This window comes from Asparagus officinalis, chromosome 3, assembly GCF_001876935.1.
Source record: "Asparagus officinalis chromosome 3, Aspof.V1, whole genome shotgun sequence".
NCBI classification, from domain to species: Eukaryota; Viridiplantae; Streptophyta; class Magnoliopsida; order Asparagales; family Asparagaceae; genus Asparagus; species Asparagus officinalis.
The window spans coordinates 106,773,113-106,794,555 of record NC_033796.1 but is presented as its reverse complement, the minus strand read 5'-3'; the positions used below and the strand labels follow the sequence as shown (position 1 = coordinate 106,794,555).

The following is a 21,443-nucleotide window of genomic DNA, read 5'->3' as shown; positions in this document are numbered from 1 at the left end:
CACAAAAAAACTGTGGGGTGTTTTCCAAGAAACCCTCCTGAACTTTGTTTTTCTCACAAAACCCCCAAAACTTTTCCCACAAAACCCCAAACCTTCAAATTGCCTCAAATAACCCCCTGAAACACTTAAATCTATTTACCGCACCTCCCCAATCCCCTCCCCCTTGCCTATTATTTGGATAATTCTGTTCTTTATTTATTTTCTCTGGGGCTCATCTTCTCTTCTATTCCTTGCTTTTGAGGGGTTTAGTGGGAAAAACAAAGTTCAGGAGGGTTTTTGTAGGAAACACACCAAAGTTGTGGGGGACTCTGTTAAATTTACTCTTTTTCACTATATCCATGTGTAAACTCATAACAAAGGTACTGAATACAGATGTTCATTGAAGAAGTAATGGAGCTTGTCGAGCTAAAGCCACTGAGGGAGTCGCTGGTTGGATTGCCTGGTGTGAATGGTTTATCTACTGAGCAGCGAAAGAGGTTAACTATTGCAGTTGAACTGGTAGCTAATCCCTCCATAATATTCATGGATGAGCCTACCTCTGGGCTTGATGCAAGGGCTGCAGCAATTGTAATGAGGGCTGTGAGGAATACTGTGGATACTGGAAGAACTGTGGTGTGCACAATTCACCAGCCTAGCATTGATATATTTGAGGCTTTTGATGAGGTTAGTCACTGCTGAAGTGAATTAGCGTCTTTTTCTTTATGATTTGCATTTGCGTTAATTGCATATTGACCCCCAAAGAGTTATATTGTTATAGATAAACCTCCTGAAAGAGTTCTATTTTTCAGATAGATCCCCCCGAATGAAAATCTATTGTTGCAGATAGTCCTCCTGAACAAGTCAAAAAAAAATTCACGCAGAGGGTCTATCTGCATTATAGAACTACAGGGGTAGTAAGTTTCAACTTGACGATAGCACAAGGATCTATTCGCAATTAGCCCTTCTATATGTTTGAATTTTTTTTAATTCAAACAGGGAATGGTCTTTTTATATTTATCCTCGGTTTGATTTTCAGCTCTTCTTGATGAAGCGAGGAGGAGAGGAGATATATGTTGGTCCTCTTGGGCATCATTCTTGCCATCTAATCAATTACTATGAGGTAAGGGAACTCGATGATTTACATTAGGAGTGTTTTTCCCCCCTTTCCTTTTTCTTCATTTTCCTGCCCATTTTTTAGCATTAGATGTATCACTTCCACCCCCTCTCAACATATATGGGGTAGTTACTCACATAATGTTGATGGTGTATGTCTTACACCTTATCATCTCCTTCAAGTTTTTTTCCCCATTATGTGTATCACTCTTGCTGTAGTTCGTAATATATTGGGGTTATTTTATTTAGAGTATAGAAGGAATCAGTAAGATCAAAGATGGATATAATCCGGCAACATGGATGTTGGAAGTGACGGCATTGTCACAAGAGGAGATACTGGGGATCAATTTTGTTGAAGTATACAAAAACTCAGAATTGTATAAGTGAGTAACCAATTTGATGCCCCTTTAGAATATCAAAATCTGTAGCTCTAACATATCAATCTATCACATTACAGGATGAATAAAGCACTGATTAACGATCTAAGTGTGCCTCCTCCTGGATCAAGTGACCTCAATTTCCCAACTCAGTACTCACAATCCTTCAGTACTCAGTGCATCGCTTGCCTATGGAAGCAGTGGCTGTCATATTGGAGGAACCCTCCATACACTTCAGTAAGATTTTTCTTCACATTGATGATAGCAATACTGTTCGGGTCTATATTCTGGGGTCTTGGCTCAAAAAGGTATGTCAATATATATAAGAACTTTTTACATATGAAATATTTTCTTTTAACCGCATTCTTTGATTTGTAATTCTAATGCAGGACCAAACATCAGGACTTGTTCAATGCTATGGGTTCTATGTATGCAGCTGTCCTCTTTATGGGTATTTCATATGCATCATCAGTTCAACCAGTTGTGGCTGTTGAGAAAACTGGACAAGTACATATCATTCTTCATACTTTAGACAATCTGAATTTTTTGTTTATTCTTGAAAGTATCTAACACATATGATACCTCACATGATATCTCAGGTTGCAGTTGAGATCCCATACGTATTCGTTCAGTCTACGATGTATTCTCTTATTGTGTATTCAATGATTGGGTTTGAATGGAAGGCGGTTAAGTTCTTATGGTACCTGCTTTTCTCGTTTCTAACACTTCTATACTACACATTCTACGGTATGATGGCAGTAGGCTTGACTCCTACATATACCGTTGGTGCTATAGTTTCTTCTGCATTTTACGGGCTATGGAGCCTTTTCTCTGGATTTGTCATACCAAGAACGGTAAAGGTCCTTTGAACTCTTTCCTCCTATCTTTTTGGGTAAATTTCATAAAACTTCTGAATTTTGGCGTGTTTTGCATAAACTCACTTAACTTTATAAAATTAGACTCCCTTCACTAAAGTTTAAATGTACACAAGGGCAAAATCATCCAAAACATGTCATGTGCTTTCCACGTGACAACTTAAACTGACTGTCATCAGTTATGGTCTTAGTTGCATGGAATGTGATTCATTTTGGGTCATTGAACGAGAATGGGAATGTGGGACACCACTTATCTGGCATTAGGAATGACGGGGTAGGCTTATAAAGTACGTTCCAGAGCATGGTACGCTTTAGGTTAGGTTTTTAAATATTCCAATAGCTTTGGTGCTCCAATTGGGTACCGATTGTATATTTTGTAAATTTTCCCCATCAAAATTTCTCTCACATCCCGAATTTAAGGGATAAGATGGTGAGAGGTGTTCCACACCCAAAATTGTAATTTACTTAGATAATAAGGTTATTTTAGGAAGTACAAATAAGAAGAGGAACAAAATTTATGATTGGTTATAACAGAACTTTTAGAGTCTCCACCAAATTTTAATTTCCTTTAAATTTTCGTTATAGATGAGATTCCACAATATGGCTTTTCGATTTTGAAGGTCGGAGATAAATCAACTAAGCCTTTTCTTTCTACATTCTACCTACTTACAATTTTAGTACAGATAAGATACCATAGATTTTTCTTTTTCCCTTTCTGTTTAATTAAGGCTGGATAACTTTTTTTCCTGTAAAAATTTCCGCATATATAGATAAACATTTCGAATCCTCTACCCATTTATACAATGAAATTATTCCTAAAAAGTAATCAGAAGTTTATGTATTTAAAGAGAGCTAAACAGTTTTTTTGGATAGAAACAAATTAAGATAAAATAAACGAAAAGACCCATGTGCCCTTCCCATTTTAAAGCCTATTCTCCATTTTTATCAATTTAAAAAAAATTTAAAAAAACTTTGTTATTGGAACACCAAAGCAAAGCTCTTTAAATATAGGAATTTGAGGATCTCCAAGAGTAAAATTCAAGAAATATGTTTGTTGATATCAGTTCATGTTAAAACAACTTTGAGAATCATATTGCAATGAAGACATGCATACTTTATCTGCTTATTTCGTCGCGTTTTTTGTTGTTTAGTTTTCTAAGTAATAGCTACTTTGTTAAAAAATTTAACTGATTTGAATTCTAATTCGGGTTACCGGAATTAGCGAACCAGGTCTTGTTCCATCACGCTCCAATTCGCTAATGTTTCTTATTTTGGGATAACTGAACCTGGGTTGCCGTTCGCGACGGCATCCCACAATCCCGACAACTATGGTCATGGTACATTATCGAAACAAATTCAAAGCGATTTTTCTCTAATTCATAAGCCCCATAGTTCAGAAGTTTCATGAAACTTACCCCCATTTGTCTCGATATAATATGAGATAAAAAATAATTTATAATTTTTTTTTTGCAGAGAATGCCTGTGTGGTGGAGATGGTATTATTGGTTGTGTCCTGTTGCATGGACATTATATGGAATGGTTACATCACAATTTGGAGATGTACAGGATACTCTCGAGAGTGGGGAGACGGTAGAACAGTTCTTGAGGAGTTATTTCGGGTTCAGACACGACCTCTTGCCGATTGTAGCAATTGTGATCGCATGCTTTGGTGTCTTCTTTGCTCTTGTTTTCGCCGCAGGCATAAAATTCCTTAACTTCAACAAAAGATAGCGCCAGATTTGAAGAGATCCTCTTCCCCTTCCTCTTCTTCTTGGAGGCATATTTTTCATATTCAAGGAGAATTTTTATTGCTATATTGTCTACAATAACCAATACTTTTTCATAGTATATGTTGTAATCCTGGTTGGCGACGTAACATCTAATAATTATGTGTCTTTACTGACTGGTCCTTCTCCAAGTGGTCATGGTTTTTTTTTATGATAAGTTTTAGATCTAATAAAGAGGATATATGTGTGATTTTTTTGCGGCAGGAGAGAAGAACATCACAATTGGTGGTTCAATTTCTACGCACGTATTTACCAGATTTGAAATACTTGCTTCTTTCTTGTTCACTTTGTAATAGCATATATAGAAGTGGGTATGAAAAGTACCGTGATGCGCCAAAGTGTGAATAGTGCCACATCGGGAAATGAGTGAAAAATTTTAGTGGTTTAAATAGGTCAGCCCAAGACTCGAGTGTAATATCGGCTAGTCGATTTTGGCAGCGGTTTGAGCTATACTTGGAAATATGAGCTTTAATATTTAAGTAATGGAATGATTTGGGGACTTGTTAAAATATGATAGTTAAGCAATGATCGAAATGTTTCCAGCTCAAATGTTTTCTTGTTTTTGGCTTTTTAAACCAAACAAGGGAATGGGATAGAAAATATTTTCTCACCACATTTCCATGCCGAAACAAACAACAAAGAAACTTGTTTCTAGAAATACCTACATTAGAATTCTCATGCAGCCTCCAACTCCCACAAGCATGCCCATAATCTTGTTAATTCACTTACAATGCATTCTCTGCTTCTATCCTAAATATGAGAAATCTCCAAATGGCGCTAATTTTTTATCCTAAATATGAGAAATCTCCAAATGGCGCTAATTTTTTTATCCTATCTCCTAGTGTATATATCCACATATCTACCACACTGTTCTTGACCAAAATACACAACATCCTCATTGTAATGTACTACTGTTCCGAAATGACCAAACTGCCCTCAATGTATCCTACTATCTCAAGAGTACTAAGCCTGTACCGAACATAACTAACCCCTATCCATTCTCTCTCCCTCTCTTCTCCAATGGCTTCTCTCCCTCTTCCAACAGCGGCAAAACCTCCCTCTTCCCCCCAGAACCCTACAATTCCACAAAAGCCCACCAATTTCTCCAAAACCCAAGCATCTAAACCTCTCAAAAACTTCAAAGCCTCTCAAAATTCATCAAAATCCTATCTCCAGCAAATCTCCTCTCTCTGCAGGGACGGCCATCTGCATGATGCCTTCTCCCTCTTCAACCAGATGGAGTCCGATGACCTCCCCATCGGCCCGGAGATATATGGGGAGCTCCTTCAAGGCTGCGTTTACGAGCGAGCTTTCTCCCAGGGCCAACAAGTTCATGCTAGAATCATAAAAAATGGTGCGTATTTCTACAAGAACGAGTACATTGAGACGAAATTCTTGATCTTTTATGCAAAATGTGATCGCTTGTCGATAGCCGAGGAGTTGTTCCTCCGGCTGAGAAAACCCAATGTCTTCTCTTGGGCTGCGATGATTGGTCTACACTCTAGGCAAGGTTTCCATGAGAAAGCTCTGGTGTGCTTCTGCAGAATGGTTGAAATCAGGGCTTTTCCTGATAATTTCGTCATCCCGAATGCTCTGAGAGCTTGTTCGGCTCTTCAGTGGATTGGGTTTGGAAGAGGGGTTCATGGGTATGTTTTGAAGCTGGGTTTTGGGTCTTGTGTCTATGTTTTGAGCAGTTTGGTGGATTTTTATGGGAAATGTGGGGTTTTGAGGGATGCGAAGAAAATATTCGAAGAAATGCCTGAGAGAAATGCTATTACTTGGAACTCTCTGCTTGTGGGGTTGGTACAAAATGGGTTAGATGAGGAGGCATTGGAAATGTTCTATGATATGAGAATTGATGGTGTTGAGCCTACTAGAGTTAGTATTGCAAGTTTCCTTTCTGCATCTGCTAATTTGGAGGCTCTGGAGAAAGGTAGACAAGCTCATGGCATTGCAGTGTTATATGGTTTAGAACTTGATAATATTTTAGGCACTTCGCTTATTAACTTCTACTGTAAGCTCGCTATGATTGAAGACGCTGAGATGATATTTGATCTCATGGTGGAAAGAGATGTAGTGACTTGGAACGTGTTGATTTCGGCTTATGTACTATATGGTCATAATGAGAAAGCTATAAGTACTTGTCATCAGATGAGAAAGGAGAACTTGAAATTTGATTCTGTGACTTTAGCATCAATCCTATCAGCTTGTTCAGATGCTGGCATGATCGAACTTGGAAGAACTAGTCATGCCTATTGCATTCGAAACCATCTTGAATATGATTTAGCTGTTGCAAGTAGCGCAATAGATTTCTATGCAAGTTGTGGGAGGCTAAAATATTCACAGAGGGTCTTTGATTTGGCAACCTCAAAGGATTTGGTTTTATGGAATTCGTTAGTTTTTGCTTATGCACAGTCTGGGCTAAGTGGGGAGGCTTTAAAAAAATTTTATCAGATGCAACTTGAAGGTGTGCCTCCAAATTTGACATCATGGAATTCTGTCATGCTAGGGTTTGTGAAGAATGGACAGATCGAAGAGGCTCACGATATGCTCTCTAAGATGACACTCAATGGACTGAGTCCTAATTTTGTCACATGGGTTCTTTTCATATTTGGCTTAGTTCAAAAGGGATGTGGATATGAAGCAATTAAGTTCTTCGTTAAAATGCAATCTACAGGCCTTAGGCCAAATTCTATAAGCATTATTGGGGTACTCTTAGCCTGTTCAAATACAATGTCTCTGACATATGGAAGGGCTATTCATGGTCATATAATGAGAAGAGGGCTCCTTTCATCTCTCTCCATTATATCATCTCTCATAGACATGTATAGCAAATGTGGAAGCATAAATCTTGCAAGCAAGGTATTTGATTTTGTGTTGGATAAGGACATCTCTCTATTCAATGTGATGATATGTGGACTGTCATTTTGGGGTAAAGCTAAAGAAGCTCTTGAACTTTATAAAGATATGCATAAGCAAGGGATAGATCCAATTGATACAACCTTTACAATGCTTTTATCAGCTTGCAGTAGTGCAGGTCTTATCGATGACGGTCTCAATATTTTCATGGAGATGGTTAGCAAATATCACATGATACCAAGGAAGGAGGATTATGGCTATTTGATAAAACTTCTAGATTGTGGTAATTTCAATGAGACACTCAAGGTTTTATCATCTATGCAACTTGATGTTGACTCCCAGATATTAGGATCTTCACTTGATGCGTATAAAGAAGATCAAGAAACAAAACTATCACAATGTTTATTAAGCTGTATATTGGAGTCAGAACCTGTTTACTCAGTGAATTACACAAATATTTTAAGTGAATATGTTTCTTTGGGAAAGTGGGGGAGAGATTCTATTTTGAGAGAATTGATGAAAGAAATTGGATTGAGGAACCAAAGATGCAGTTGGATTCAAATTGGAAAAAAGCTTCATGCATTCGAAGTTGGTGAAAAATCGCACCCACAAATAGATACAATATCTGAGACCTTGTTGTGGTTGCATAGGCAAATGAAATTTGCTGGTTGTGCACCTATAAATGTTGACTATGGGCTCAAGGATGCTAGGCAAGAAACTCTATGTTCCTATTGATGCCATATACTCTTGGGCATGGATGAATTTGATCCAAAATCCTACAGGTGTTTGAATGCATAGAGAGCTTTTGTGAAGAACAAGAACAAAATGAACAAGAATGACTTTTGGTTCATGATTCTCTGAGAGAAAAGTAGATGGAGCTCTCCGAAAATGTTGCTAGCCATGATAAAGGAAATCAAGTTAGTGTTTCCAAGTACATGGCCCATGGCAAAAGGATCGTGTCTGAAATGTGTTTCTGATGCAGCAAAGCTTCACATTATAAGCTTTCGTGTCTCAGGAGCAAGAGCTGTAATCTTCAAAACAACAAATGATGCTGCTAACTGCGGTTCTTAAGCCTGTAGATGATATCTATCACGTATGAATGGCTGAGTCCAGGATCAACTGGTGAAAAATATAAGCATATGATGCTAAGTCAACTGTTAGCCAAGTGTTGTTTGATTTCGCAACCTCCAACGAATTAGTTCGGGCTAACGTCAATAATTCTTGACCCAGACTTATCCAAAGGTAATGGATACTTTTTTGCTCATTATACGCAGATCATTGTCAAGTACCATGCCTTAACAATCCACGGGATTGATGAGTGCATACATGCTTTCACGCTTGACTGTCCCACTTAGAGGTAATTTCATCACCTGTGTATCTATACGAACTAGGAAGCATGTTAACACATTCAATCTTTTGTATATTTCTAAATCGTGAAGTAAGGTAACTACTGTTTAATTTACATGGGTATATCTGCAGGAGTTAGATTACAGCACTTACTATCAGATGTAAGTTGAATAGTGCACATAATTTGGAGAAGACTGAGAAAAGTGGTTCTAAAGTCCAAGAGCAAGAAAATTGTTCAGAATACTATGATACATATAGTAGATATTCTTCTGTGCAGGAAATCGTGGTTCTAAAGTCCAAGAGCAAGAAAATTGTTCAGAATACTATGATACATATAGTAGATATTCTTCTGTGCAGGAAATCGTGGTTCTAAAGTCCAAGAGCAAGAAAATTGTTCAGAATACTATGATACATATAGTAGATATTCTTCTGTGCAGGAAATCGTGGTTCTAGATCTTTGTTTATTAATTTGGTTGTATAGTTGATGCTCACTTACCGTCTTCCACAGTTGAAGGTATGCTATCCGACAAACAGCTATTTGTTTATTAATTTGGTTTTGTTTTCTTGATGTTGTTGGAAATGCTTACCTCAAACTTTCTCACTCTATTTCTCTTTAATCTACTTTGGTTCAATCTAGGGTTGTGATACCATGATTGTCAGAGTACAGAAGTTCAGTAACTGAAACCCTGAAGAGGTATGCCGAAACTCTCATTAGCAAAGCTTTTGTTATCCCAAGGGAAGGAACACGCGACGTTTTCTGTCGGTGGGCGATTACTTTCATCAAAACTGGAGAGCCCTGACACATTTCCATAATAATAAACAAAATCAAGAGCAACTCTCTCTCTTTGCCTAGTTCTTGCTCTTTGATTTCAGATAGTTTTTCAGTAGTAATAACACTGTTACAATGCCTGTTTATCAGTTAATATCTTTTTTTTGGCTTATGATCACGTATGTTGACTGATATTGTAATACCGACTCATATTTCTAATCAAATATTATAAATACATTGCGCCTCATTCATACAGGAGAAAATATGCCGCTTTGAGTACCACATGATTTTAGCTATAATTTCCATTTTTAGTATTTTATTAACTTATGTTGAATTAAGATCTTACAAGAATAGTCATGGGTAATCCTGATTTATCGCTTGAATATTCTGTAGGACTGATTGAAACGTAAAGAGATTGGGCTTCAACCGAACTTCACATCATTCAAGTTTAGACCTGAACTTCGTTTCTTAGAAGAAAAAACTGAGCGCACTCTTTTCTGCCACTGATGCTTTTATGCCAAGAGCCAAAGACAGACTAATGAAACGGAGAGCATTTGAGGGTTGTCGTCTCAGTAATTAGTGTGTTTCTCCTCGATTATCTGTTATGTATAAAATTTACCGGTAAATGAAGATGTGGTGATGAAAGGAAACTTGCTGATGGGTACTTCCAGGTTTTACAACTGATACGCTAATAACAGGTTTCTCCTTCACCAATTATTTGCAGTTTAAATGTTTTGATATCTTCTCCTACTGACTTTTTGATCTAGGATTGTTCTAAAAGATCATGTGCCTTCGGACATATGAACTTAAATTACATGATCAATAATGTAGGCATCTATCTTCAAGGATTCATGGTTTATGGCGCATATTCGAAGCCTCATTGACTGCCAATTGAAAATTTTCGTTGATCTTTCACAGATGAACCATGATGGTAACTTAAGGCTACGAAATGATGATTTGAGAGTGAGGGGTTTGATCTCTCTCGCTCTAGCTAAATTTGTACAGGTCTTATGATCGATACAAACTTTACAGCCTTCTCTTCTATGATCTTGATAGTTTAGACAATTGAGGTGATGTGAGCTGAGATATATGAATTTGGATTTTACAGTTCAACCAATAAAAACATAAATTATGGTCACTTCAACCCAAGGATTCCTTTGAGAAATCATACACTTCATTTATCACATCACCTAAATTTCCTGAACAAGTTATGAATATGAATCTCTCATTCCCTAAACTAGTGTGAACACCGTGACACCGTGGAAAGCACAGCATATCATTTTTTTTTCTCTGCTACAATAATTCCAGTTAAATGCTACAGTAATATTTTTGGATTTTTAAGTTACTCAGTATCCTGCATCTGCTACAGGTTTTTCAAAAAAAAATGCTACGGTATTCCCGTATACTACAGTAATAATTTTTAAAATATTGCTATAGCATCTCGTTTCCTGTTTTGCTACAGTAATAATGCTACAAAATGTATAGAGGAGTAGATATGTAATAAAATCACCAAACACAGGAATTGATTACCCTTTGAGACCACTTTTATCAGACAACAGAATCAGACAATGAATTCAGTATCCAAAAAACTCTGCAACTCCTTGAGTTCCTAAACTACAACAACTGACATTATCACTTTTTTCTATTCAGGCTCCTGTAGCTTTCATTTGCGCTCCTTAACATTCTGGCTACGAAAGACATCCCAGATTAGCCTCAGGCTCAGCACCACCAATTATGATGCGGCTGCTTTGGCGCCCCACCGATCAAATGTGTACGCATGACTTTGTTGCGATTTGGTCAGAGTATCGAAAACACCTTGATGATGAACAAATAAAACGAACACTGTCACACAAACAAAAACTTTTAACATGGTTCATCAAGTTGTCTTACATACACGGAAGAGGCAAAACTTTTACTACTCTTCTAATTTCAATAATTGGTACGAGAGCTATTCCACTCCCAACATTTGATATCAGAGCTCTTTGCATCCCAGGAGACTTGTGCAAGAAGGTGCATAGAATTTTAGATATCAATCACGGGGATCGCACATCCAGGAGCAGCCTGCAAAAAAAATACAATGGCAGATTCAACAACAATGTCACATAAACAAACGAAGCGCAATCTATAATTCTTAGATTGGTAAAAGCAGGACAAGGAATTTCAAACATATAGATTCTAAAGTAAAGAATTACCAACATGGTACTAGTTCACTTATCCTCGGTAAAAATAAACTGCCTCAGTCTCCTAGAATCTCGAAATCCTCAGCATAACCTGATAACGTTGCAACAAAATTAACAGAGAATCACAAGCAACTTACCTACTATTCACTAATTCTATTTGCACCAAAATTTTCCTTTCATAAGCAATCAAACTACTTCATATTAACTGCACATACTCTCCCTCTGATCTATACTAAGATTTCACAGGAGATACTCTCCTCTTAATATCAGTTATCAACCTATAAGCAGTCTCTACTGCACTCTCCCCTGACTCCTTCACCTAATTCATCTCCTTCGTGTCTTCGTACACCATCAGTCTCAGAATTCGCGGTGTAGGGATCAGATGCTCAGTCCCCTGGGCATGGATGCAGATAAAAACGCTTGATAGTTTCATAATTTTCTTAGATGCTTGAGAATTTTCGCATACAGAAACTGGTTTGAGGAAGTTTTCTCAAAAACGTTTGACAAATACAAAAGGAAGCATCAATTGTAGAACTTGAACAAAACTCAGAAGCAAATTGAACTGAACTGATCATATAGACTTCTCTAAAGAACTGAAACTGTCACGCCCTGAATTTGCAGCGGAAATTCATAAATACGGTTTACATGACAGCAGCAACCCGTGCACGAGACAAGTCCCGAGCATGAGTTAAGCTATCAGAGCCTAGGTAGGGCACGTAACATAGTGTATATGCACTAGATGAGTGTTATCGTATGGATTAATTATGTGGCATACATATTTGTATACATATGTACATACGTGTATGCATATAAATGTTTTATAGTAAGGTCTTTTACATATTTAAGGAGGGTACGTATGGGATTTAGTTGACCTTATTTCATTTTAGAATTTTCTAATATTTCTTAATACCTGTTTATTTTATTTTATTTTTGTCCTTTTATTTTAGTATGCTGATGGATGGTCCCTCTTTTGTAGGATGGCGGTGACACATTCATCAACCAGTTTCTCAGACACCCGTTCTAACTATGCAACCTCAATAGACAACTCTTGGGAACCCAGCCAAAAAGACTGGGAGTATGATTCTGACGAGACTGGCCCATAGGAGATTTTGGTTGATCGTGAGATGACAAATTCCTCTGATATAGAGTCAGTAAAGATCATATCAGTAGATTCTTCCGAGTCTGAGACTAATCTCTTTGATGAGGATGAGTCAGTGGTAAAAGTTATTTCCATAGAGTCCTCACCCTCTAAAATCATTATGATTTTATCTGACCCCTCCGGTATGGAGTCTCATGTAGCTAAGATTTCTAAGGATGACCAAGGATTTGCCTCCTCTGAGGGTGAGTCGAATATCCTGGGTATTGGTGCAGACCTCGATCTTGAAAGATGGAGGACTAGTGATATCGATCCAGATCCAATGTCTAACTCTGATAGTCGAATATACTGGAATTAAAATTAGAGTTCACCAAATTAGAGTTAAATTAGCAAAAATGGTAATACAACCTTCTTTGCTAGATGAAATTAAAGTAAACCAACATAATGATCCTCGACTGGTGAAGATAAAGAAAGAGGTAGAAGAAGGCAATCGAAGAGAATTTAAGATACATAAAGACGGATCCTTGAGGTTTGAAACTAGAGTTTGTGTGCCTAACATACCAGAGATAAAAAAAGATTAAATGAGGCACATCACTCTCTGTATACTATGCATCCTGGATCAACAAAAATGTATAATAACCTTGAAGGAAATATATTGGTGAAATAATATGAAGACGAAAATTGCTACATATGTTGCAGAATGTTTCACTTGCGAGCAAGTAAAGGCTGAGCACCAAAGACCAGCTAGATTAGTCCATAACTTGGACGTACCAATATGAAAATGGAAAAAGATCATCATGGATTTCGTCACTGGCCTTCCGAAATCTTTGAGAAAGAATAATGCAATATGGGTGATTGTTGACCGGTTGACAAAGTCAACACATTTTTTACCTATCAATATGAAATTTTTATTAGAAAAACTAACTAAAATATACATTAATGAGATAGAGATTGCATGGTGTACCAATATCAATAGTTCTGACCGAGATCCTACGCTCACATCAGAATACTGAAAAACTGTACATAGAGCTCTGCAGACTAAACTAAAATTCAGCTTAGCTTACCATCCACAGACAGATGACTAATCAGAACGAACAATTCAAACACTAGAAGATATGTTGAGATATTGTGTATTGGAAATGAAAAGGTCATGGGAAGATTATCTGCCTTTGGCCGAGTTTGCATACAATAACAGCTACCAAGCTAGTATTCAGATGACACTATATGAACTTTTTATGGAAGAAAGTGCAGGTCTCCTATTCATTAGGATGATATTAGGATGATATTAGAGAAAGAGAACTTCTTAGACCAGAATTGGTGCAACAAGCAATTGCTAAGATTCAATTAGTTAAAGAACGTCTTCGCACTGCACAGAGTCGTTAGAAGAGTTATGCTGACAAAAAAATGAGAAAATTAGAGTTTCAGGTTGGTGATCATGTCTTCTTAAAAATCTCGCCTACCCGTGGAGTGAAAAGATTTGGAATCCAAGAAAAGTTAAGCCCGAGATTTATCGGTCCTTTTAAAATTCTGAAACGCGTTGGTCCAGTGGCGTACAGATTAGCATTATCATCATCCTTATTTGGAGTACACAATGTATTTTACATATTGATGCTTCGAAAGTTCATCCGAGATCCAAGTGTGATTGTTGAGTTGTCTCCAGTGGAGCTCAAGCAAGACTTGACCTATGAGGAAAGACCAGAACATATTGTGGATTATAAGGAACAAGTACTTAGACATCGAATAATCAAATATATGAAAGTTCAATGGAAGAATCACTCTGAAAGAGAAGCCACTTGGGAAATAGAAGATTTTATGCAAGAGAGATATCCAAAGCTCTTTCGAGATATAGATCTGTTAAGTTTTGAGGATGAAACTCTTTGTAAGCAGGGAAGAATGTAATGACCTAAACAAGGAAAATAATTTTAAATTTTTATAAATAGAAGGATATGCAAATAAAGTATTAAATAAGGGTTTTCTTGCAAAAATATCACCAACCAAGCTGTCCCGTTTACAGCGTCTTGGATATTTGTTGGCCTCTTTTCATTGGAAACTTGGGATGGCCAGGAGACGTGTTTATCTACTCCTTTATTACTGAAGGAGAACAACAAAAAAGCTAAAATGAACAGTAAATTTTTAAATTTTCCACGTATTTTCCCCTCAATTCTCCACAACCGTCCATTGTTGAGTTAATTCACCAAAACCGTCCGAACTCCCCACGTTTCAGAACCAAAACCGCCCCTTTTCTATCTAACCAACCTCTCCTCTCCAGATCCACTCTTTTCTCTACATATTCCAACCTCCCATCGCTACCGTTTCCTCGCTCTCTAAATTCTTTTTCCATCGATCTCTGCTTCTCCCAACGCTACTCGCTCCTCACTCTTCTAATCGCCATGGTTCTCGAGGTCTGCAATCAATCCCTCATCTTATTTTTTAACTCTTTAGAGTTTTTTACAAACGATCGAAGATTGAAAATCCCAGGCTACGATGATCTGCGTCGACAACTCGGAGTGGATGAGGAACGGCGATTACTCAACGTCTCGATTAAAAACCCAATAAGATTGCTGCATCAACATTTGGGACATCGTTGTGATGGAGAAGGAGAAGGGACTGAAGCTATTTGGCGTCCTAATCGAGGCGATGGTCGAGGAACCAATCGAGGAGGCGATGAGAAAGCAAGTGTATTGTGGATTTGGTGTCGTGCTCAGCGAATCAGAGCTCTACAGATAATGGGTACTTGTCTGATGGCGGCCTCGCTCAGAACTCAAGGACTAGGGCTCGGCAAGAGAGGAAAAGAGGTAACTTTTTCGAGTTTAAAGAAGTCGTAATTTTGGGGATAATATTGAGATTTGATTTATGGGTCTCATTTCTCCGGTGAGGTTTAGTTGAGGAATTCGTTTTTTTTTTCATTCTACGGGAACTTTGAGTTGGATTGATTTGTTCGATTTGTCCTATATATGTGTGGTTATGTGAATACTTTGGATTTATTGAGGATGTGGAATCAATATAAGCATAGGTTTTGATGAATTCATAACTACGCATTAAGGAGATTTATAATTTATTTATCATATTTATCATATTTGTTGAAGATGAGCAGAACAAGATCTAACTAGATAGAGTTATATATCTGAGATTTTATAGAGTGACTGTGAAATTATTGAGGAACTTGGAGTTTAGTGAATTGTTATTTTGTGGACCTTTTGTTCTCTGTGCAATGCTTTGGGCTGTTTTAATGAAAATAAGTGGATCATGGAAATATAATTTACGAGTTAAATGTGATTCAGTTGAATAATTAACAATATGAAGTATATTATTTATTCATGTTTTGGACTGCTTGGCTACCTCTAGGTTATGGAAAGAACCTGATGGGAGCTTTTGGATGAGATGTCGTTGGTATATGACTCCAGAGGAGATTGCGGTTGGGAGGCAACCTCATAACTTACAAATGGAACTTTACTGCACAAACCATTCGAGTGACATTGAGGTTAAGTTTTCCATTTATCTTTTTTTATAAAAAAAATTCACAGCCCTAATAGAACATTGGGACTTCATATTTCCTTTATGAATAATATTTGTCACATGTCATCAAGGTAGAAATTATTGCGGCTTAATGCATCGAGCAGTCATGTAGAAACTATTCTTAATTGTAGTCCACATTGAAGAATATGAGTGAGACAAACTGTAGTGGTATATATGTATCGATATTTTGATTCTGTAGATGTCATGATCCTTACTGTGTTTTATTTTATTTTATTACTTTTTTTGAGAAACTATTATATCGAATAGATATTGGTGTCATGGATTACTAAATGTTCACCTAGAAAGCTAGGCAACATGTCATTTTAAACCCTTTTTGACATTTCTTTTGTCAACCAATTATACGGGACTTAGTACTGTACAAGCATATTCTTATGTCCAGTTCAAGTTACCTCTTTGAATTTGATTAAAAATAATAATAATAAAGATGGCGTTTCTTTTTCTTTCAATTTTGTTGGGTTTTATTGAAATGAGTGTTCTGGGTTTTGTAGAAAACGGAGGTCGAAGAGGTGGCAGGCGAATGATTTGATGCCTGCTGTAGTTCTTTGCCTTGATGATGGGGAAGAGGAATCTAAAAAAGGTTGTCATTTATTGTTGACTATTTTAAAATTTACAAGAAAACAACTTGCAATTTATCTCCGATTATCTAAAATAGGCTATAAGTATTTATCTCAAATTTATTGAAGTGATTATCATCTATTATTTATTTGAGAATAGTTTTTTCAATTTTGCTTCAAACCATGTTTATATTTCACCCTAGAAAACAAGATAAGTATAGTATAAAAAATTTTATCAGCATTAAATTTTTATAAGGAAAGGAGAAAAATACCTACCCAAATATTCTTAAAATTTGTCTATATTCTTATATTTAATTCCTAAAAAGGAAAGGAGAAAAATACCTACCCAAATATTCTTAAAATTTGTCTATATTCTTATATTTAATTCCTAATGTAACCTTATTCATATCTTACAAGTTATTTGTCTATATTCTTATATTTAATTCCTAATGTAACCTTATTCATATCTTACAAGTTATAGTTATTTACAAAAATAGGTGCTAGATCACATATCCTATAACATAGGAATGTGAGGGAGAAAACCCGGGTAAAAATTACAGAGGATGTCATCGGTACTACAAAAGAGCACTGAAGCTATTGGCTTAATTTATAAGTCAAACACTGAAAATTATTTGCTTAGTACTAAATAAACTATTGAATCAAACTTGATCGAATATCTGAACGAATAAAAAAACAAAAAGCACCCCTATAATTCATATCTAAAGCAGAATACTTTATTTTGGTAACATGTTCAATATTTGCATTAATTTTTTTAGAAACCGTGCTTTGCACGAGTCTAAATACTAGTTTCCAGTTAATCTATGAAAACCCAAGCTCTATGAAATCCATAACAGCTCAGAACCCATCATTTCTCTATCTCACAAACTCACCGCTTCATTTTCAAACCATAAACTAAACAATTAGGAGAACGGAGGTGTAGGAGAGGAGAGGAAGCTTGAATAGCACCCCAAGTTCATCGTCAATTGAGGTATAACCCAATCCTCATGATTGATCTGAAGTTTCTTGATTTAGAAGAAGTAAATTTGTCATAGGAACCAAATAGAATGATGTTTTGATATTTTGCTAAAGATTTGTGTAATTGCTTTTATAAATAATAATAATAATAATAATAAAGAAAAATACTAACCCTAAATCTGACGGGGGTATTGCCGCCGACCGCTCCTGGTCACCGACGATTCCCTATCGCCGTCCTATCGCCATGGCGAGAGAGTGTGTGAGAGGGTGAGAGGGAGAGAGAGAGATGCCTCAGACCATCTAGCCGGAAAAAAAAAGGGAAAAGAGGAACGAAAGAAAAAAAAAAAAAGAAAGGATGGAGGAAGACGATCAGATATAGAGCAACATAAAGGGAGGAAAATTTATCAAGACCCCCCAAGTTATTTTAGCTTAACTAATAAACCCTCTTGAGTGAAGGATAGAGAGTTGTGACCTAAGAATTCATTCTAAGTCCCTAAAAGCCACAAAGATTCGTAAATAAACCCTAACAGAGAAATCTAGAATCATATATAAACAATATAATTACGTATAGACCCCTGTTATTTACTCTGTTTGTAAACAAGTCCAATCTGAAGAATAAAAGATAACTTTTAGGCTTGATTAATTCCCTATAACCCCTTGCCTTATCATAAATTGTTAGGAAGTCCAAAAGCTAGTATATGAGGGTAATAAAATTTTGATAAATTGCTAAAATTAGCAATAAGCTCATATGCACCTTATTTATAGATTTTAATTGTTATTAATTATATTTGAATTTATTGGCTCTTGATTATAAATTGATTAACCTATAATATATGTTGTCATGAGTTAATATTAGCTTTATATCTTCCTATTATAGGTTTTGGTTGGTATTCAGGAGAATAATATTTTGAGGAAGTCGTGACCACTAGAGGTGAGTTCATTTCTCACTAGTATTATATAATATGAAATTGCATGTGTTATATTTGATTTATCTTGTGATCAAAAAATAAATAATATATCATTTTTATGTATATAAAGTTAAAGGTGATTTGATCTACTTCTGTTGTGATCATAATAGGACATTGATTTCGTACAAGATATGAAAAATTAATTTGATTTTATATGAACTATGAAAAGTGAATTTGGTTTTCATGCAATTTTAAATAATTGTGGGTATTGCTTTATTTGAAAGCTTTTGAAGAAAAGAAATATTTTGAACGTGTTTCGACAGTTTAATGGATTCAAAGATTTTTTGTGGCTTAGTATCTGATAAAAGTAGAGAAAAGTGAAATCCATAAACTATTTTAACTGGGATGATAAGTTTTATCCTCATCCCCTTCATTTGAAAATATTTGTAAATTCTGATAAGCAATGTATTTCTGATTTGACAAGTGATTCTTAATGTTTACAAATCTTTAAAAAGTCCACTATGGAGTGATTTTGCCTGTCATATGGTGAATGCACCTTTATTTGGCCCCTCTGTATTGACCCTTCTAAAATTTGTTCTGGCCCTTCTGTATTTGATAAGGTAACCTATGGCAGTAATAGGTGTATTCAATTCTCGGAAATTATCTATTATGTGATGCATTTTATGCATTTTATGCATTCTCATGCTACTGGGTTATAATTTGTAGCCTTTGTGTGACCTGTGAGGTAATTTTCACATTCACGAATGACTCATCGAGATTTAAGATTCTGACAATTGACTGTGACATTGAGAAAATAATAATCCTCTGGTTTTGTACAAATTTTGTACTTCTTTTTCTTTCTTACTATTTACCTTGATTCAAAAAGGGGTTTGATTTTGGAATATATCACAATACATTTAGTTTGCAAATGAGAAAGAAATATAAACTATTACATTCATCCATAAAAATATCAATAGTATGTCGTTTGGACCATACTTGCAATTCTTTTGAATTTCTGGTGCAAAACTTATAATGCGATATTTCTGGGAATTATTCTTATTATCATTTTGTTAGTTATCTAAGTACTCTAGTGGAAAATGTTCTCACTGAACCCTAGCTCACCCTGTTTTTTTTTTCTGATCTCGCCTAGCTATATTATAAGCTGAACTTTTGGTTGTGGCACGTCGCTGAGAGGCATTATAAGAAAAACCTCCTCTTTGGTGTTTCACACAGTCAACGATATGCTTTACTTGTGAAATTTTGTAACGTGAGCTTGTGGACTGTAAGTACAGATTATATATATAGTGGCTCTAAACTTCTATCATCAGCAAGTTTATATATGTATTGAGATAAGCTCTGTGATATGAAGTGTCAAGCTAGACTCATGCTCGGGACTTGTCTCGTGCACGGGTCGCTGCTGTCACATAAACTGTATTTATGAATTTCCGTTACAAATTCAAGGCGTAACAAAAACCATTCAAGAATTACACAGATACATTTTGATGTACACTCTTTTAATCACATTTTCGAAGCTTGAAAATATTCCAAGATCAAAAACTAAAACTATATAACATTTCCCTTATGCCAACGGTTTATGTATCACGGATTAAGGAGATGAGTTAAGCTCATTAATACCATATATAAACATACATTAAACAGGTTTTTCATATCATAAAGGTTAGAAGAAGAGGAACACATAGTTGTCAAACATATAGATTCGGTAATAAAAATTTTCCAATATAGTAGTATGTCTCACCAATGATCGGATGAAGATGCTCATGTTTCAAAAAGACTATAGTAGAAGTAAGCTGCCTCAGACTCCTTGTCTTCACCTGATACTTCTCCAACACAATTAGTAGAACTATCCGAGGCAAGTGCAGGATGCCATTTCCATGTACAATTGATCATCTTTCAGTTTACTAATTTTATGTGGCGCAGCTTTTCTTTTCCTTTCAAGCGCTCATAATTGACTGCCTGATATTAACTGCACATACTCTCCTCATGATCTCCTTTACTCAGATTTCACAGCATACACTCTCCTCTTAATATCAGCAATCAACCTATTAGCACTCTCAACCGCACTCTCCCCTGACTCCTTCACCTTATTCACCTCCTTTGTATCTTTATAGACCCTAAGAGTCTCTGAAATAACTCCTGCCTTCTTTATGATTGACTTCCTCAAAGACACAACCTCATCCCCTTCCCTCTCCCTATAAGATCGTGGCAACTTAGTAGAATGTGGCACCGAATCCATCAACTTTGACACCTTCCTCTCCATTTCATCCATCCCTAACCTCTTAAGCTCCTTCACCAGCATTCTATAAGTAATATACTGAGGCACAATCCCCCTTTTAATCATACCCTCAAACTCGTCAACAGCCTCATCATATCTCCGTAGTCTGGCAAGCAAATGAATTAGCATTGTACTCGTAGCAAGATCAGAATCAAACCCATTTTGGTTCATCTCCTTAATCATCTGCACAGCCAAATCCAGCCGCTGGTTCTCACACAACATCTTGATCAGCAACTGATAAGTTAACCTGTCCGGCTCATACCCAGATCGGACCATTTTATCGTAGAGATTCATACCCTCTTCAATCTTGCCGAATTTGGCAAAGTACCTGAAGAAACAACTATAAGTTTCAAATCTAGCATAGCAAAACAGAATACACGGAGTGTCATTTCAGTAAAACTGTAACCACGAAACGATCGTAGATTTCATACGTTTCGTACTGACGGTCAAGAAATAACTAACACCGATCACTTTCCCTGTTCAGGATCAATTATTCTTGGGGACCTAGGATGGTGTGGTTCATCAGATCAAATCATGATGGCTAAAATGCAAGGGTGCTTCTAGAGATGCACGTGTTTGCCGAACGCAACCTATTGCGATTGAAGGGGAAATCCCATCGTAAAGGCGGCACGCGACGAACAATTCATTACCTGAAGAAGTAGTTGTAAGTGGTGGCAGTGGGAAGAATCTCCCTCCCAATCATCGCCTTCAAGATCCTACTCCCGCCCGCGACATCCCCACTCTTGACAAACCCCTTCACCAACGAATTGTACGTGGACACGTTGGGCGAAACC

At 36.5% G+C, this 21,443-nt stretch overlaps 2 protein-coding genes and 1 pseudogene across 11 annotated transcripts; 2 read left to right on the top strand and 1 right to left on the bottom strand.

The window, feature by feature from the left end:
* The window catches only part of LOC109835677, an 11,417-nt pseudogene extending 7,083 nt beyond the window's left edge, over positions 1–4,334 (top strand).
* LOC109835674 (pentatricopeptide repeat-containing protein At5g55740, chloroplastic) lies at positions 5,137–21,303 on the top strand. 9 transcript variants are annotated; one of them, XM_020403661.1, is made up of 9 exons: positions 5,137–8,347; positions 8,470–8,851; positions 8,975–9,031; positions 9,500–9,804; positions 12,263–14,784; positions 14,861–15,863; positions 16,408–16,496; positions 18,326–18,379; positions 21,134–21,303. In XM_020403661.1, the coding sequence occupies exon 1, from the start codon at positions 5,152–5,154 to the stop codon at positions 7,723–7,725; it is 2,574 nt and encodes an 857-aa protein (XP_020259250.1). In that variant the 5' UTR covers positions 5,137–5,151; the 3' UTR covers positions 7,726–8,347; positions 8,470–8,851; positions 8,975–9,031; positions 9,500–9,804; positions 12,263–14,784; positions 14,861–15,863; positions 16,408–16,496; positions 18,326–18,379; positions 21,134–21,303. The 9 variants fall into 9 exon arrangements, with proteins under 9 accessions (XP_020259250.1, XP_020259248.1, XP_020259249.1 ...); XM_020403659.1 differs by having other exon boundaries at positions 8,975–9,804; XM_020403660.1 differs by having other exon boundaries at positions 8,470–9,804; positions 14,861–15,177; positions 15,728–15,863.
* On the bottom strand, positions 10,601–21,434 carry LOC109835676 (pentatricopeptide repeat-containing protein At5g11310, mitochondrial). 2 transcript variants are annotated; one of them, XM_020403669.1, is made up of 4 exons: positions 21,300–21,434; positions 20,113–20,977; positions 11,303–11,377; positions 10,601–11,167 (listed from the first exon to the last, which is right to left on the bottom strand). In XM_020403669.1, exons 1-2 carry the CDS (start codon positions 21,350–21,352, stop codon positions 20,368–20,370), a joined length of 663 nt encoding a protein of 220 aa, XP_020259258.1. In that variant the 5' UTR covers positions 21,353–21,434; the 3' UTR covers positions 10,601–11,167; positions 11,303–11,377; positions 20,113–20,367. The 2 variants fall into 2 exon arrangements, with proteins under 2 accessions (XP_020259258.1, XP_020259257.1); XM_020403668.1 differs by lacking the exon at positions 11,303–11,377.

Excerpts from the sequence above, each read along its gene's own strand:
- LOC109835676 (XM_020403669.1), bottom strand. The coding sequence starts at position 21,352 with ATGATTGGGAGGGAGATTCTTCCCACTGCCACCACTTACAACTACTTC. Across the intron at positions 20,978-21,299 it reads ACTTACAACTACTTCTTCAG|GTACTTTGCCAAATTCGGCA; the intron begins GTAATGAATTGT and ends TTGTTTCTTCAG.
- LOC109835674 (XM_020403661.1), top strand. The coding sequence starts at position 5,152 with ATGGCTTCTCTCCCTCTTCCAACAGCGGCAAAACCTCCCTCTTCCCCC.